This window comes from Diospyros lotus, chromosome 5 (assembly GCF_014633365.1).
Source record: "Diospyros lotus cultivar Yz01 chromosome 5, ASM1463336v1, whole genome shotgun sequence".
NCBI classification, from domain to species: domain Eukaryota; kingdom Viridiplantae; phylum Streptophyta; class Magnoliopsida; order Ericales; family Ebenaceae; genus Diospyros; species Diospyros lotus.
The window spans coordinates 7,921,784-7,941,214 of NC_068342.1; the positions used below are offsets into that span (position 1 = coordinate 7,921,784).

The 19,431-nt window shown below is 31.2% G+C and overlaps 1 protein-coding gene across 1 annotated transcript; it reads left to right on the forward strand.

Moving 5' to 3' along the window:
* The first annotated feature begins 2,555 nt into the window (after positions 1 to 2,555).
* Positions 2,556 to 6,369, forward strand: LOC127801561 (putative beta-glucosidase 9). The gene is given in 7 exon segments (XM_052336804.1): positions 2,556 to 2,561; positions 2,664 to 2,739; positions 2,923 to 3,000; positions 5,833 to 5,862; positions 5,865 to 5,916; positions 6,107 to 6,143; positions 6,145 to 6,369. Coding segments are annotated over 7 exon segments (504 nt in total).
* The last annotated feature ends 13,062 nt before the right edge of the window (positions 6,370 to 19,431 follow it).

The window sequence follows — 19,431 nt, forward strand, 5'->3', positions numbered from 1 at the left end:
ATTGTACTGAGCCCAAAAGCCCATTATCTTCTAAGCTCTAAGCCCACATATAAAAGGCCCTTGTGCGGCCCACTCTCTTGGTATTTCCTTCCTCGGTCGAACCCTAGCCTCTCTCTCTCTCTCTCGTTTTCTTGCTTGGCCGATTACTTCCTTCGTGGTTTCCTTTTGAGGCTGATCTTCGATGGCTCTGTTTCCATGTCGGTCCGATGCTTTTTTCCATGTTGAGAGACATCATTTGTCTTTGTTGATCTTGGCCTATTTGTTGGTGTCGCATGCCCTATTTAGGGGGTTTCAATCATTCATTCTCGGTAAGCTTTTCTCTTTGCTTTGTGCTTTCTACCTTCTGTCTTTGTGACCGATCTACCTTCTGTGGTAACCTACTATGTGTGACTTTGATCGATTGGGTGAGAGAGGGCTTCGTTTGTGTTCAACCGAGAGGTGTTGAGGCTTTTCTGGGCTTTCGGTTTGAGGGCTTCGTTGTGGCTTGTGGTTCCTATTTGTTGGCGTTACCTAAGTGGTGAACGAACTCTTCAGATCTTAGCCTTGAACGTTATTTAAATAGGGAGTTTGTACTTCACGTTCATCTTTTTGTTGCTATTTTCGGTATTTTGTGTATTGTCGTTATATTCGATTAAATCTGGTTCGATGTTATTGCACTAACCCTTTCTGTTTTGAAGAGATTTTTCGCAACACTTCAAATAAAATTTAGGAAAATTCAGCATCGAATTACATTTTTACTGCATGGCTTGCTTTTCATCCCTTGGCCCATGATTTCATTCATATGGTTGAATATCAATGTCCTAAAAATAAACCTATATTTTAACTATAACCGATTTATACTAGTTCAAGTTGTCCTACAGGATACTCTTGTCTTCCCTTAATTAAACACACATGCGACCATGGACCCGTCCCGGCCTACCCTTAATTAAACCCTCAGCTGGACGACTTTCAAAATAGAGAACAAAATTTCTTTTTTTGGGTCGATAAGAGTGGAAAAATGTTGCTTGTACAAATTACTTGACACACAAAGAATGTAATGATGAAAATACCTCTCATTGATCACCCATTAAATTGAATACCCACCCAAAATTTCAGTTTCTCTCTCTCTCTCTCTCTTTCTCTACCACATCTCCTCCATTTCTAGTGTGCGTCTCCTCCACCTCCAATCCTGCGTTAGTCCTCCACCTCTAGTGTGCGTCACATCCACCTACGACGTACATCTCCTCCACCTCCGGCCTTTTATCAGTCCTCCACCAGCAACAACCTTATGTGACCACGTCTCCTCCACCCCCTACTTGTGCCCTTCAAGAGCATTCTTGGTTTTTTTTTTCCTAGCATAAACTTCTAATATTTTTGGGAATAGAACCAATTAGATTAAAACCAATTACAATCAACTAGATGAGATTTTTAATCAAGCAACAACTCTATTGATTAATTTCACAATTTTTAGGTTGTTAATCGGTCATGGATGAAGTCCGATAAATGAAGTTCTTGGATGAAGTCCGATCAATGAAGTTCTTGGATGAAGTCCAATCAAGCCAAATGAAGTCCGATCAAGCCAACTATGGTGAAGGACTGACAAACAGCTAACCTATTCACGCACGACTGCTGTTGGTGGAAGATAGATGAACGATCGAAAGTGGACGACCAACAAAAGGCCAGAGGTGGACAACCAATGAAAGGCCAAAGGTGGAGAAGAAGTACACTAGAGGTGGATGTGATGCACACCGGAGGAGGAGGACCAACGAACGGTGGGAGGTGGAGGAGACACGGTGGAGAGAGAGAGAGAGACAGAATGTGTGTGGGGGGGGGGTAAAAAAGAAGCTGGAATTTTGGGCAAGTATTCAATTTGATGGGTGATCAATGAAGGGTATTTTCATCATTACATTTTCTATGTGTCAACCTGTTTGTACAACTAGCATTTTTCTTCTAATAAACATGTGATAAAGTAAGAAGAAAGCTCATTTTAAGGTTTCAAACTTGTATCAATCATTACTCTTTGTTACAATTGTAACCCGGAATTCAAATTTGACTAAGATTAGAACTCCCAATTTAACTGTGATTGTGACTTCGAATTTAACTGTGATTGTAATGTTATCAAATTTGATTTTATGTTAAATTTATCTCATCTGGAGGAATATACTCATGAATTATCTTCTAATCACGATATGGTTTCATGTGTATATCTATAGATAATTTTAGGTCTATAAATTATAGGTGCCCAATATTTTGCAATTAGTTGTAGTTATATTACTTTTGTTATAGCAATATTTGCTTAGTAATATTTTATTTGGATGTGACAATATCACTTTCGTACTAGCAATTATCTGTTTAGTGATATTTTGTTCTTTTTGCCCGTGATTTTTTCTAATTTAAGTTTTTTACCTAAAATTCTATGTTTATGTGTGGTTGATTGGTTTGAAGTGGTTTGTTGTCAATCCAATTTTGTAACACCCTTGTTAAACAGTGATAGATCTAATACTGCAAAAAATACGATACATTTATTATCAATCAAATTAAATTAAAAATAATATATATTTATTATACCTTGACCGATGGTTGTACATCATTTTTACGTATCATACGACAACATCTTTCTACTTAGGTCAAAAAGTGTGTTTTATTTTGAACAACCTTTGACATGCTAAAAAATATTGTGACAGGAGGACGTGAAACTAATGAAAGACATTGGGATGAATGTCTTCAGATTTTCCATTTCTTGGGCAAGAGTATTACCTAGTAAGTTTCTTTTTAGTAAGATTTAAATTTTTCTACAATGCCATAAGATGTATATAATTTATTAAAAAAGTACTTTTATTTATATACACATGCATTTTTATCTATTTTTAATTCGTATCTTATATTAATAATTTGTGTGTTTTTTTTTTCATTAGTAGATTAAACGATGATTTGTTTGCTTAGGTGGCATGCTAAGCGGAGGAGTGAACAGTGAAGGAGTTGCCTTTTATAACAGTCTCATGAATGAGCTTCTTGCAAATGGTTCTTTCTATATATAATCTCTTTGCTCTTTCTTTTGTGTGATCATTCTCTTCAAAATTACTTAAATAACTAACTATGGCTTCATTTCTATTTTCCTTGGTGAAAATGTAGCGGCCCTCTCCTGGATAATCTCACTAGCATAGGAAAATTCGAAAGGAGGTCGTCACATAAATGGATACAGAAACAATAACTCAAATTAAACATCAATTTTTTTTTTTTACTTGCTCACTGATCATCAGGAGCCAAAAGAAAACATTTCCAATGGCGATTTAACTTACACAATTCTTTAGGCTCAAGGCCATACAATCAAAATATAAAAGCAAATATCATTTACAAAATAAATCTCACTCTACATGCCCTCAAAACAAATCACTCCCATGAACCTTTTCGGTTGGGATATCTCTGTACACAACTAGACCCGGGCTCTAGTCTTACTGGACTCACCCTCAGCAATTGCTTTTCCCTTACCTGGAATGACAAGAATAAACAAAGTGAGTCACAAGGCTCAGCAAGTATATATTACAACAAATGAAGCAATAGAGTCAAGGCATGGATAAACCAAAGTGGAATAGACCTGACTTCCCAAGTACGAGTAGCATTTCCCATTAGATCCCATCATTATTATCATTTCCATGCCTTTGTCATTATGCATTTCATGCGTCATTTCATTTCTCATGAATATATAATTTTCCATGCAGCATATCGGCCCTCAAGGCCTTTCATTCACATGCATGCATACATATACATAGAAAAATCATTTAGCCATTCATTTGGCTTGAGCATCGCCTACCGGTTTTATGGCCACCTTACCCGTGTCAGGCGCTCTTTAGGATATCATTTTCTCACCCCGAGGTACATAGCCGCCGAGCAAAATAATAAGTGCGCAAATAATAATACCATGCAATGCTCATGTAGGTGTCAAGTAAACATATCAAACATGCTTCATTATTAGAAATGTTCTCATCATGATCATCATACGCACTTAGACATTTCAAGATTATATCCTCACATGAGCCAATGGTATTTTCATCACATAATTTAGCATCATTTATTGAAATTCATTTCCATACTATTTCTCAAGGTCAAACAAGTTGATTACATGAATTCACCATTAAAAGCTCGTGATTTTCATTTTTTATTCTCACCATTAATTAACTTCCCCATTTTTGGAACACCTACATATCCCCAAAATGATTTTGAAGCCAACTAAAACATCACAAGAGCTTTGGGGAAGAATTACAAGCATTAGAAATGAATCAGACCAAAAAGAGAGAATTAATACATTCTGTCGGTTGATCGAATAAAAGAGTTGGTCAACCGACTAAGGACTTAGTCAACCGATGAAGAAGACTTAGTCGACTAAATAGGGACTTGGTCGTCCGAGTAAAAACACTTGGTCGACTAACAGAAGCTTAAATTACCACTTGGTCGACTAACAGCCCACTTGGTCAACCGACTAAAACACTTGGTCGACCGATTGAAACACTTGGTCGACCGATTGAAACATTTGGTTGACTAACAGAAAGTAAAACATATACTTAGTTGACCGATAGAAATATTTGGTCGACTAACAGAGAACAAAACATATACTTGGTCGACTAACAGAGGCTTGAAACTTAAAAATAACAACGATAACCCATAAAACTCAACATCCCAAGCAAGATACACCAAACCTTGCTTCTCTAACATTCCTAATCAATTAAGTGTCATTCCTTTGAGAATTTAGGGTGAACTAGACCCTAATTAAAACTCTCAAAAAGACTCACCAATGATAAAACACCAAGTTAAGGAAATGAGAAAATAATCCACCAATCAATATAACTCATTATTAGATCTTCTAATAAAATAGAAGATTCGAAGACAAGGGAACCAAGAAGGAAACCAACTTGACCCAAGATAGAAAGAACCCAAGATTGCATTAACAAGGAGAGTCAACATGAACTTGCAATGAAACAACATAAGAGGAACAAGAAATTGCATTTAGAACGAGAACTTGCCTCCAAAACGAAACAAGGAGGAAAAGGAACTTGCCATGTAAAGGAAATGGAGTAGAACTTGCATAACCAAAAAGAAATGCAAGAAGAACTTGCCTTAATGCTGCTTGGTCCAAAGAGAGGAATAACCAGCTGCAACTTCCACCTTTGAAGCTTCAATAGAGATTGACAATATAAGAAGAAGAAGAAGAAAAAGATGGCCGATCGGGAGAAGAGGGAAGGAAAAAGAAAAGGAGACAAGGAAAATAAAGAAGCATGGGGGAGGGATGGACGCCACTCAGCTTTCCAACCACCCCCCTTAGCCAAATTACCACTTTGCCCTTCTCCTTTACAAACATACCACAACTCACTAAACCCATTTTGGTATTTTGCCTCTTTTTCTTTTCTTTTTCATTTTCCTTTTTACTCCATAACACTCATAAATTCATTTATAATAATACCCATTTATGAAATTCCCATTTCACCCTTACTTTTCACACACACAATGAACAACATCAAGCCCTCATTAGACTTTTCATAATTCATTCATTTTGACTAAGTAAAATACACAAAACTTTATACTCATGGGCCCAATTCCCATTTCATTAGCCCAACACAATGGCCCCAATATATATATTCTTAGGCCTAAGGGCTTCACAACCTCATTCTTAAATAAAACACAACCCAAAACTAATGGTTTCAACCCAAGTTTTTTCTTTAAAAACTCAACCCCTTAAATTAGGCAAATCACAATTCTATAACATTTAATTCTTGAGGCTAATTTATCACACATAATAATTCATAATTCAAGTAAAACTTTAGACCCACCAACGGGTCGTTACAGAAAATATACATGCAGGTATTCAACCTTTTGTCACACTTTCTCATTTTGACCCCAAGCCTTAGAAAAAGAATATGGAGGCTTTTTTAACCCCAACATTATGTAAGTAAATATTTCAATATTGAAAATCATGCATATATATATACACACATTCTCTCTCTCTCTAAAGCAAGCAATACACGTGATTTTGAGGAATATACATATAAGTACATATTATTTTTCTACATGATTGTATATCTAGCAAGAAAACTTCACCACTTTAGTAAAACAAAACGGATATTTGGATGGGCAGGGAGGACTTCAAGGACTATGCAGAATTTTTTTTTCAAGGAATATGGTGATAGGGTCAAGCATTGGTACTATAACGAGCCGTATGTTTACATTTTTTCGAGTTATGACTTGGGTGTCATGGCACCTAGACAATGTTCTGCATGGAGAAATAACAGTTGCCCAACTGGGAATTCTGTAACAGAACCTTACATAGTTGCTCATAATATGCTTATTTCTCATCTCATGCAAAAACAGCCAAAGTGTACATGGAGAAATACTAAGTGAGATTTTTAATTTTCCGATTCTTCAATTTATAAATATATTATGAGTGTTCATGATCTTTCGTGACTTGGAGGACTCCCGAAAAGAAAAAATAGGAATAACTTTGGTTGCCAGTTGGATGTATCCTTACACTAAAGAGCTCTTTAGACCAAAGAGCATCCAGTCATGTACTTGACTTTATGCATGGATGGTGAGTTGAATATATAGATCAAAATGTCAAAAAGTAATCTTTGATTTAGGAATATATCTCGATGTTTAGAAATTGTTAGGGTTGCAATCTAGCCGAGTTTCGCTAATTAACATTACAAGAAATTTAGGATAATGTGACAAAAATAATTGTGATGGATTAAATTTTGTCAAGAAAAATTTCCGTTTTGTGAAAAAATTGTGACAAAATCGATTTTTCTCATACAAAATTCAAAACGTAAGTAAAATTGGGACAAACAATATTTTGACATAATATTTTGTCATGATATAGTGACGTAAATAATTTATAATGACAAAATAATTTTTGTCACAAAATTTTGTCTCAAGTTGGTGTCAAATTTTTGGCACTAATTCAACTTACATAACATGACAAAATAATTTTGTCACAATATTTAATTATATAAAATGTAATTACAAAATATTTTAGTCACAATAAGTAATAATTTTTATAACAAAAATAGTTTGTCACAACATAGTATTATAAAAAAAAATGACAAAAATATGTATGTAACAAGAAATTCAATTTTTTGTGACAAAAATAATTTTAATGACAAAACAATTTTATTAAATTTATTTTTCATAAAAATACATCATATTAGGAATAAAAAATAATAATCCGGTTACAAAAAAAATTCAAAATATTTTGTCATAATAAAAAAATAAAAGACATGTAGTGACAAAAATATTTTATTATAATATTTTTTCAAAAACTTTTAGCCCCAATATTAATTAGATAAATATATAATAAACATAATAATAAATTATAAAAGAAACATTAGAAAAATAAAATAATAAAATAATAATTAGTTTTTGGTTAATTTAATTTTTCTTAAAAATTTCCTTCCATCATTTCCCTCTTTAAAAATTTTATTTCACATTTGTTGTTTTGATTCGACACAAATTATTAAGTTTCTTATTTAAAAATAAGACTTAAAAAAGTTAACTTTTGTTATAATATTTTTTCATAAAATATTGGCACCAAATTTTTGGTGCCAATATTAATTAGATGTCTTGAAAATTAATAAAGTAATATTTAACTTTTGGAAAATTATAATTTTCGTTAAAAATTTGCCCCAATCATTTTTCTCCTTAAAAAATTTATTTCACATTTGTTGTTTTGATTCAACACAAATTATTAAGTTTCTTATTTAAAAAAAAGACTTAAAAAAGTTAACTTTTGTTATAATATTTTTTCATAAAATATTGGCACCAAATTTTTGGTGCCAATATTAATTAGATATCTTGAAAATTAATAAAGTAATATTTAACTTTTGGAAAATTATAATTTTTCGTTAAAAATTTGCTCCAATCATTTTTCTCCTTAAAAATTTTATTTCACATTTGTTGTTTTGATTCGACACAAATTATTAAGTTTCTTATTTAAAAATAAGACTTAAAAAAGTTAACTTTTGTTATAATATTTTTTCATAAAATATTGACACCAAATTTTTGGTGCCAATATTAATTAGATATCTTGAAAATTAATAAAGTAACATTTAACTTTTGGAAAATTATAATTTTCGTTAAAAATTTGCCCCAATCATTTTCCTCCTTAAAAATTTTATTTCATCTTTACTATTTTGATCTCATCTAAAAAGTTAAGTTTCTTATTTAATAACAAAAACTTTGATTAGAAATATAGAAATATTATAAATATGGCCACTCAAGACGGAAGGTGAATTGAGTTTTTAAAATTTTTCTCTCTTTTAATGAATATTATTGATTAATAATTATTTAAAAATATATATTTGATAAATATAATAAATTATATTTGAGACAAAAAAATCTTCATCTCAAACTAGAGATGAATTTTTTGTCTCAACATCCGTCTCAAATTGAGACGGATTTTGGAGACGGAAATTAATCTGTCTCAATTTGAGACGTATATTTTTTCGTCTCAAAATCTCTATCAAATTGAGATGGATTTTGAGACGGAAATTTTTTTCTCTCTCAAATTTAAAAAATATAAAATTAATTTATAAAATGTATAATTTTAAAATATTAATTTATAAAATATAAAATTTTTATCTATAGATATAGAAATTAAATTCTAAATATATAAATTAATATATTTCATGTGCATAAAATATAAAATAAAGTATATATACATGTAAATTAATATATATATATATGTAAATTTATAAATTAAAACATATATTAAATGTATAATAATTAACTATTTGTAATAATTATTAAATATATACAAAATGATCGCACTATTTGTAATAGTTATTAACATTCTTAACTCTTCTTTTTATTTTTTAATTAATTAATTTATTCTAATTTATTCCTTTATTTTTTATTTTATTATTAAAATTTTAATTTAATTTTTTAAACAATTACCCATACAATTGATAATAAACAAACACTACAAATGTTATAAAATAATTAACTTTAAGATCAAGAATATGATGAAAATATAAAAGATCAGTTTAGCTAGAATGACAAAGAAACAGTGATTACAGCTTTTCTGTTAGAGAATTACGTGCTAATTTTTCTATTCATCGATCCAAATTTGAGACAGATTTAGAGATAAAAAAATTTTGTCTCAAATTTGAGACTGATTTTTTTGTCTCAAAATCTTTTTCAAGAAATCATCTATATAATATAATAAATTCATAAAATAATACACATCATCCATAAATATAAAAATATATTATAAAATCTATCAACAATACTAATAAAACGTACAAAAACATGCAAGAACAGGAGCTGAATGGATTCTCAAAATTCCAGCGAACCCAAAGTATAATAATACTTTGAATCAAGCTGGAAAAGTCAATCAAGGCAGCAAAAAGCTGCCCAACCAGTCACACACAATCATTTTATTTCTTCTCTTTTGGGTGCAAAAGGTGAAATTTCTCGTCTTAAGGGCCCCACACACTACCTCATGTACGTGAGAGGGGTTAATCACGGTACATGGCGGCCCCCAAGATAGGAGGCACAGTGTATAGTGCCCACAAAGAGCCACCCCAATAAGCGGATGAAACTCCTACACTGTGGCTGCCATGACTCGAACCTGCATCCTTGGATGCAATCTTTTACTCTGTGAGCCATTCGTACTACGGCCATGAGGCTTCTTTCTCCTCTCTGTGCCTGCCTGTGCGCCGCTTCCATTCCAAAAAATCCTTGCCATTCTTTCCCTTTATAATATCTTATTATATATATATATATATATATATTTGAGGCGCTGGGCAGCCCTAATTAAGGCCTCCTCCAATTCACGCCATTTTAGTATAATATATAATAATATACGTATATATAATATATAATACATATATATAAATAATCTAATATAATATAATTTATAATAATTAATATATTATTAATTATAATAACTTTAATTATATAATAATATTAATTATTTAAAATATTTATTTAATATTTTCCTTTTTTTTCTATTCCTTAATTTTTTCTCCTTATTCTTCTTTCTTCTTCTCCTTTGTCTTCCTCCCTTTTTTTTTGCACTTCTCCTACACGCACGAACAGCCCGCGCGCCAACCGCCACACTGCCTTCCAGATCCACTGGTCACTCCCGGTCACTGCGCGCCTTCCAAATCAGCACCGCTTTCTAGATCTACCGGTCGCTCCCGATGGCCGCGCACCTTCTAGATCTGCACCATCTTCCAGATCCAACGATAGCTGCGCACCTTCCAAATCTGCACTGCCATTGTCACTCTGCACCCAGGTCCGCTATTGTCACCTCCCAAATCTGTGTCGACAGCCATCTAGATCACGATGAGTTTCTATATTTTTTCGATTCTTCAGTTATTCGTTATTCCACCTAGATCACGGTTATTCGTTATTCGTTATTCCACCTAGATCACGGTTATTTGTTATTCGTTGTTCCATCTAGATCCGTTGTTGGTGCCGCCCAATACCCAGATCCGGTACCTAAATCTACCTAGTATCTAGATCTACCCAGTACTTAGATCTAGCTAAATCTACCTAGTACCTAGATCCGACCAAATCTACCCAGTCATCAAAAAAAAAAAAAAAAAAAAAATAGAAGATCATGTTAGGACCCGATTCTCCATGCGGTGCCTGCAAAGTTTTGATAAGAAGATGTACCCAATTGTGCGTCTTTGCCCCTTACTTCTACCATGAAGAAAGACCTACTGATTTTGCAGTTATTCACACGATTTTTGGTGCCAATAATGCCTCCAAGCTCCTGGCCCAGCTTCCGATAAATGATCGTTATAGGGTTACCGCTACACTCTTGTATGAAGCTGATGTTAGGCTTCAAGATCCTATTTACGGTTGTATATCCTACATTTTGCCTTCCAACAGCAAGTCGTTGATCTTCAATTTCATCTAGCTTATTAGAGGAATTACTATTTGTAAACTCTTATGCAAACCCTCTCAATATTCAAAATTGGTTTCACCTAGAAACCAATTCAAACCCATATTATGATAATGAATTTTTCCTCGTAGATGATCCAAACCCTATTTAGAATTTTGAAAACAGGTCATCCAAGAAGAAAATGTGTCGTTTCTTTATTTTCAAGAGACTAGTTCGCAACCTTACCCAATCGAAACTAGCAGCAGCCAGTGGCCATTCCCAAATGATATCGATGAACTTGGATCCGTCGTGTTCGACAACCATCATCAGCACTGAGTATCGACGAAATCCAAATCTATCAACGTGGGTAAATTAGATTATTGCTTTGTAGATTCTGTAATGAAGTTGTACTATTTGAATATTATATAATTACTTTCTTAGATGTTGTGTAACTTTGAATATGTGGTTAAAAATGTTAGTACGAAATTTTTTGACAGATTAATTTCTGTTTCTAAATCTGTCTCAAATTAATAGTTAATTGTTAATTATTAAAAATAATATATAACTAATATATAATATATTATAATAGTTAATTATTATACATAATATATATAATTAGTATATAATATATTAAGTGGACTCTCCCACCACCCATGAAATTTTTCTAAAAAAATTTAATGTTGTATTATCTAAAAAATTGTCTTACAAAATGACAAACGCATATCATTTAGCTTAGAGGTTGTTTGGTTGTGCCGAGAAGACAATATTTTAATAAAGATGAGGTTTAATTTAAAGTGATTCCCAATTTAAATAATAATATATTAATTATTACAATTGGTGATATTTTATAATAGTAAATCATTTGTTTTAAATCTTAATTTTAAAGACATCATAATAAATAAAATTAAATATATATGGTCACACAAAGTGGCAACAAGTGGCCTCTTTTGATATATATATGTGTGTGTGTAGAACCATCCTCACTTGGTGAGACAAAAAATAATAATAAAAAAAAAAAGGTAGATTTGACTCTTGTTTAATATTAGGATATTTTGCTATAATATTTTGTCATAAATATTGGTGCTAAATTTTTAGAACCAATATTCATTAGAAATATTAAAAATAATAAAATATTATTTAGCAAAAACTAACTACCACTTTAATTTTGGTCGTTAATGTAATATTAGCTAATATTACATTAACGAAAATGCTACTTTTAAGAACCAATTTTAACTAAAATGACGAAATCAATCAAAATAATGAAATTTAATTCAAATAACCAATATTAAGAAGTTTTAGTAAATATGATGATATTTGTAGAGTGAGTTTGATATAAACTTGAGTGATCCACATACAAAAAGAAGTAGTAGATAAGATTATGGTTAGGCGTTTTACGATTTACAAATACTAATCCCACATGCATTATAAGAAATTTGCTACCCCGGAAGAAGCACATGAAAATCCTATCGATCACATGGAATCGGATGATTGGAAAGCTTTATGTACTCATTTTGAAGAGGAAAAATTTAAGGTAATCTTTTATTTCTAATAAATTTAGATACAATAAATAAATTTTCTCAAATTTTTTCATCTGTGATTTAATTGTTCATAGTACTTTTTTTTCTCTTATTATTATATATTTTATAAATTTGTAGGCCCAATGTGCATCAAATACAAGTAATCGAGCGAAGATGCAAGTTTCACACACATCAGGTTCAAAGTCCAAGTCATGTATGAAATGGTATGATTAATTAGTTATAAGTTGAAATATAGTTATTTAAACTACTTTGTACTTCATATTTTTTTTAAATATTTTGATATGTATGCTTTTTTTTTTTTTTTACCAATTTTAAATATAGGAACTTATTGAGGAAAATTTGGAAGAGATTTTAAAAGAAAATATAGAAGGAAATCAAGAAGACAAAGTAGATCAGCCTATTGAAGTAAGGCTTTATTTTGAGACACATTGTATGTAACGATCACAAAATGGGTTTAGGTGTTTTATTACCTAATGTTAGTTTAATGGCATTTAAATATGGATCTAAGTACTTTAATACTTAATGATAACTGTTTTGATGGCATAGAAATAATTATTGGATTGTATAATTTTATTTTATGGTTCATATGATCGTGAAAATAAATGTATGGGTCAAATTTAAAAAAAATTAGAAACGATATAATGGGCTGCAATTAATTAGTTAACGAGGTCACGGGTTGACCCGGGTGGGAAATTAAGCCTGGTGGACTTGATATATATATATATATGGAGTATATGTGGCTTGGGCCTAGGCCCATTGAGATAAATAATTTAAAAATAATGAAATTGGTGGTGTAATAATAATAATAATAAGAAGAAGAAGAAAATAAATTAGCATTTTCCAATAAAGCCCCTAGATATTTCTGCCTATAATTTGAGAAGAAGGGCATTATGATAATTTTATTGGAGTTGGCGTGCAACTTGTACGCGCTCCCTTTTTTGTGTGAAAATCTTCTAATTACAGTGCAAATCATCTTCTTCTTTTTCTACTATTTCATTTCTTTCCTCATCACCTCAGCGTCTTCCTTCTCTTTTTATTTCGGTTTCATCTTCTTCCTCTTCTCCTCCTTGTGCTATCATCTCATCTGTATATCTTCTCTGCCATTGAAGCTCAGTAAGGAGAAGGCTCAATCAACCTCAGGCAAGTTCTTTCTGCCTTTTCATTCACATTATGTAATCTCTGTATATTTTATCTCTTCTTGAGCAATTGTTGTTGCCAGCCGAGTGACCCACTTGTATTTATATATATATATATATACATATACGAACAACCATTGTTGCCCAGCCGAAATAAGAGACCCACTTATATTATATATATATATGTATGTATATATAGGTATACAACCAGTTCGTGTGCTCCCCTATTTTTATTTGACCCAGATAAGTACTTATATATATGCATATACCCTATGCTAAATGCTTCTGTTCCTGACCCACTTTCACATATACTCACATATACATATGCATATGGATGCTTAGCAGAGAGGTTAGCCGAATGGAAGCTCTCTCTCTCTCTCTTTGACATTGCTAACAGCCTTTGTATATTTATATAATCGCCACTGTAACGATTGCCCTATTCTAGCCAGTCGAGCCTAAGACCCACTTACACATATATACATATATATGTAATCACCCAGTTGGTCGCCCCTGCACCAGCCGAAGCTAACGACCCACTTGCATCTATATATACATATACGCATGCCCCTGCTTGGTTGGAGAGCTCACTCTCATTTTCTCTCTCACTCTCTCTCGCTCTCTGTTTATTCGGATACCCCGTGTTTTATTCAAACGGTGTATGTATATATATATACACACACTTTCAAGTTATTTTGGATCTCCTGTTCCAGCCGAGCAACCCACTTCTATATGCGTAAATCCCAGCCGAGCAACCCACTTCTTTTGCATATTATATATGCTTACTTGCAGCACCGTATATAGATATGCACGCACGCCTATTTAATTATTGTAGTGTTTACTTATGTTTTGCACTTAAGGCACCCACATAATATATATATATATATATATATAGGTTTACACATGATAGCTGGTTCAGGAAATTGAAGTCACCTAATAATATATAAATATATATATATATATGTTTAGCACCATTATATATTGCCACGGCATAAGTTATCCATTTAAATAATTTTGAATATGCCCAAATTTATTAGAAGGCATATCAAAACCTTCCTTATTTATTTATTTATTTTTGTCATTAGTTATGGTCAGTAAATTAAATGTGTGTGTGTAAAGATCAATAGAGCTAATTTGCTTGATGTGGTTCTTTTAGCTACATGGAAACTCAAATTATAAATTTGAGACTATTCGTGAAAATGTAATTGTCATCAATACGTGATATTAAACCATGTGGACACTTATTTATGCATTTGAGAGCAAGGCATCAAGGGTGGTAATCTTGTGTGATTTCATAAATGGCATGTCAAAATAAGATGTATATGCTATTATTATTAAACTTTGCGCACCTATTATTTTGCGCGGAGGGAAAGGTACCCTAGAGCACCTGGCGTGGAACAAGGTGGCCATAGCCCGGCATGTTGGGTCTATATTGAATGTGAGTTTTTATCCTCTTGATGCACTTTGGCATATGTTGTTTAATGGCTTGTGAGCCTACGAGATTTGATTCTGATACTTAATTTCATATGCACATTTGCATAGTAATATATGGTGACATGATGCATTTAGATTGAAATTTATAAAGCCATAAATTGCGAATCTTGTATAAAAGTATGGAGTTCTTGATTACTCTTTTTGGTGTCACCATATTCTTGATTCCTATTCGCTATTCATTGCTTCTCGAACTTGCTGAGCCTTGTGGCTCACTTGATCTTCCTTGCCATTCCAGGTAAAGGGAATGTCATTTTCGTGGGCGAGTCCAGTGGGACTAAGGCCCAAGGATAGTGGTGTACTGAGGCACGTCCTGACTTAAAGATCCTATTTAGCATTTTGGTGAGACTTGAGATGAAATGATTTTTATTTTATTAGTTAACATTAGAGCCTCTTAATTATTTTGTATAGCCTTCGAACCTCAAACTTATGAGATATTGGAAGTGTAACTGAATCTTAAATTAGTTTCCGCTACTACTAATGAATTGAGTTGTTTGTTTTATTATGGTTTGTTCTATATCATCTCTGTGATGACCTCCTTTCGAATATCCTATGCTAGCGGGAATATTCGAGAGTGGGCCCTTACATCATAAAAGTGATGGTACTTGGACCCACCCACAAGCTCAAGAAAACTATGCAAGTAACTTCATTTTATTAATTTTTAATGATATATTATTTTAACTATTAATTTATATAAATTTTTATACTTCAATTAACTTCTATTTTTATTTTTATAGGAGCAAATGAATGCTCTTTGGGTCAAAGCAATGGAGGATGTACTGAAATGACTGGGCACCAGATTCTTGAAAAGGTTTTGAAGCTAAAATCTGGATATATTCATGGACTTGATTATGGGGTAAAACCAAGTAAATCTAGAGAACTAGAACTAGAAGCTCTTTTAAAACTGAAAAGATTATATCTTAAAAGCGAAATACTGAATTAAGAGAGCAAATACAAAGCCAACAAATCAAAATAAGTAGCTTACAAGAATCTTATGATCAACTTAAATTTTTTATTGATGAGTTAAGACGTGAACGAAGTGGTAAAGTGAATACATCTGCTCCTTGTATGTTTGGTGCCAAGTAGATGAAGATCAAGGATGTTTGGTGCCAAGTAACTTTATTTAATTTGTATGTTTGGTGAAAGTAGTATTGTTTTGGATCATTATTTTTATTTTAGAAATGATGACTTTCCATATATGAAGTTTTTTTTATTTATATTATTGATTTTATTTATTATATTTAGCATTGTTGACTTTAATATATATTTCAAGACTTTTTTTAATTTTTTATTTGATATAAGGATGAATAAGATATGTCTTAAAAATAATTCCATCAACATGACTTTTATCAGTATTAATATTTTCTTACTAAAAAAATTTGTCACTTATGTGAATTATTGACACAAATTTTTGTCATTATTGGGATATTGAGAATATGACAAAAATATTTTCCACCCTTTTATAATTTTGACAAAACTATTTTTGTCACATTTTTTGATTTTATGGAAAACAATTTCATTAATATTAATATTTTCTTATTAAAAACATTTATCACCTAAACTAATTACTAACACAAATATTTTTTTCACTATTCACTATTGGGACATTGACAAAAATATTTTGTCACTATTGAATAATTTTGACAAATTTATTTTGTCAATATTTCTATTTTATCAAAAAAATATTTGTCACAATATTTGATAATTGACAAAATTAATTTTATCACATTAAAAATTATGTCAAATAAATTTTGTCACTATTTAAATTGTGACAAAAAAATTTCAAATTTATGACAAAATAATTTCATTAGTGTTAATATTTTCTTACTAAAGAAATTCGTTACTTGTGTGAATTATTGACAAAAATATTTTTATCACTATTGAGACATTGAGAATATGTAAAAAATATGTCACCCTTTCATAATTTTGACAAAAATATTTTTATCACATTTTTTAATTCTATGAAAATTAATTTCATCAATATTAATATTTTCTTACAAAATAAAAATTTTTCACCTATACTAATTACTGACACAAATATTTTTGTCACTATTGGGTCATTAATAAAAATATTTTGTCACTATTGAATAATTTTGAGAAATTTATTTTGTCACTATTTATATTTTATCAAAAAAATAGTTGTCACAACATTAAATAATTGACAAAATTAATTTTATCACATTAAAAGTGATGTCAAATAAATTTTGTCACTATTTAAATTGTGACAAAATACATTTTGTCACGATAAAACATAAGATTTTTATCTAAAATTTGAATTTATTGTGAATAAATAGTACTTATTGTGACAAAAAAAATTTCTTTTACAACAAAATAATTTGTCATAATAAAACTGTTAATATTATGACAAAACTCAGTTTTGTCACAATATACTTATTAAGACAAACTTGTTGTGACTAACATGATGACAAAAATTTTCGTCACAACAAGTATGTTGTGACAATTTTCATAGTTATTGTGACAAAATATTTTATCACAAGAAGCCTAATTTCTTTTAGTAATACATTAATAATAAATTTATTCATAATTTTATAAATATATTATTTTCTTATTAGATAATGTATGTATATATTAGATATATATTTGTATATACATATCATATATATTATTTAAACAAAATTACATATTAATATACACATGATCATCAACTCGAGCACTGGTCTGTAGAGATGCGCCTAGTTTGTTCTTTCATCTTCTTCCAACACTGGGCAGGGATGGTTGTTGTCGCCACCTCACCTCTTGCAAACCATCGCCTCTCCTTGTCGCTATACACCCCTCCCTCTAATGTGTTTCCTGCTCAACTGCCACCTTGTCGCTAGCCGCTACATCTTTCTTCTCTATCGCTGTCTCGCATCTCTCTCACGCTCTAGTTGTCGCCTTGCCTTTCTCCACTAATCGTAGCCACATCCTTAGCTCCCGCTGCCAACTGAGCTCAACACAAGCTGAGCTCAAGCTCAGACTATGTTAATTGAGCTTAAGCTTGAGCCTAAGGTCACATTTAGCGAGCTGAGTTGAGCTTACACTACAAGAAATTTGGACATTAGTGGCGAGACAAAATCATCACATATGATTAGAATTTCGTCACAAAACTATATTGGTGACAATTTTATAGCGTCACAACCATCGTCACGTTAAGTCCTTAGGGAAAAGTAATTAGTGACGTTTTTTATATTTCGTCACAAATACATAAACGAAAAGTGACGAAATTTTTGTCGTCACCAAAGGAATCTCCTTTAGTGACGCATAATTTTGTCACGAAAACCAATAAAATTGCGTCATCTTAGAGCTCAAATCGTCACAAAATTACTATGATGGGTTTCTTATAATGACAAAATTTCTATTGTCACTAAATACTGTGACAACAGTGACATTAATATCCTCACTATAGTCTTTTTATATTTCGTCACTATTAGATCAAATTATCACTGAATAGTTTGATCAAAATTTGATTTGATGACGCAAACTAAAACATCACAAAATATCATGTAATTAGTGACGCAAAAGATCGTTGCGAAAGGCAACTACCTTTCATCATAAATATTGATTTTGTCACTAATAAATTGGGTCAATATCTTAATTGGTGATGCATAAATATCATCACCTATCAAATATATTTTTTTATAAAATTTTGTCACAAAAATTAATTTTTTTTGGTCATAGATAGACCTTTTCATCACTATAGGCATGACTTTTGTAACGTTAATAAAATTGTCAAAGAATAGGATAACCAATCGATGACAATTTTAAAATGTCTTAAATTCATATAATTATATATTATCTTTAGTGATAACAAAACAAAATGTCATTAAAAATTGTATGTATAGATGGTGGCCAAAGTTTTATTGTCATAAATTCATAAATTAAACTTGTTAATTTGATGACAAAAACAAGTCTTCACACAAAATTACACAATCTAATAAGTGACAAAATTATTTTTATAGCAAATTGTATAAGCCTGTATTTTTTTTCTTTGACAAATATTATACTCACTATCAATTAATCTAAAATTTGAAATTAAAAATACTAAAATCATATTACACACAAAATGAATTGATATATGATGAACAAATCTCTATCACAAAAAATAAATCTCAATATGACACATCCAAAAATATAAAAAGTAATTAACATCTAATTAGTGTCTCAATAAAAGTTCTAAATTAAAAAAGTAGATTTTACAAAACTTGTTCAAATGTGACGATACAAGTACCACCACAATATACTTCAACCTCTTCACTCCAACCCTTTAGTTGATTGTGCTTACGATTCGTTTGAACCTGAAATCAATCACAATGGTAATTATATTGCGATCATAGTGGTAATTGTGTTGGAATGATAGAAACATGCAATGTAAGATATAAATGCTATTCGGTTGGACACATATAAAGTTTATTTA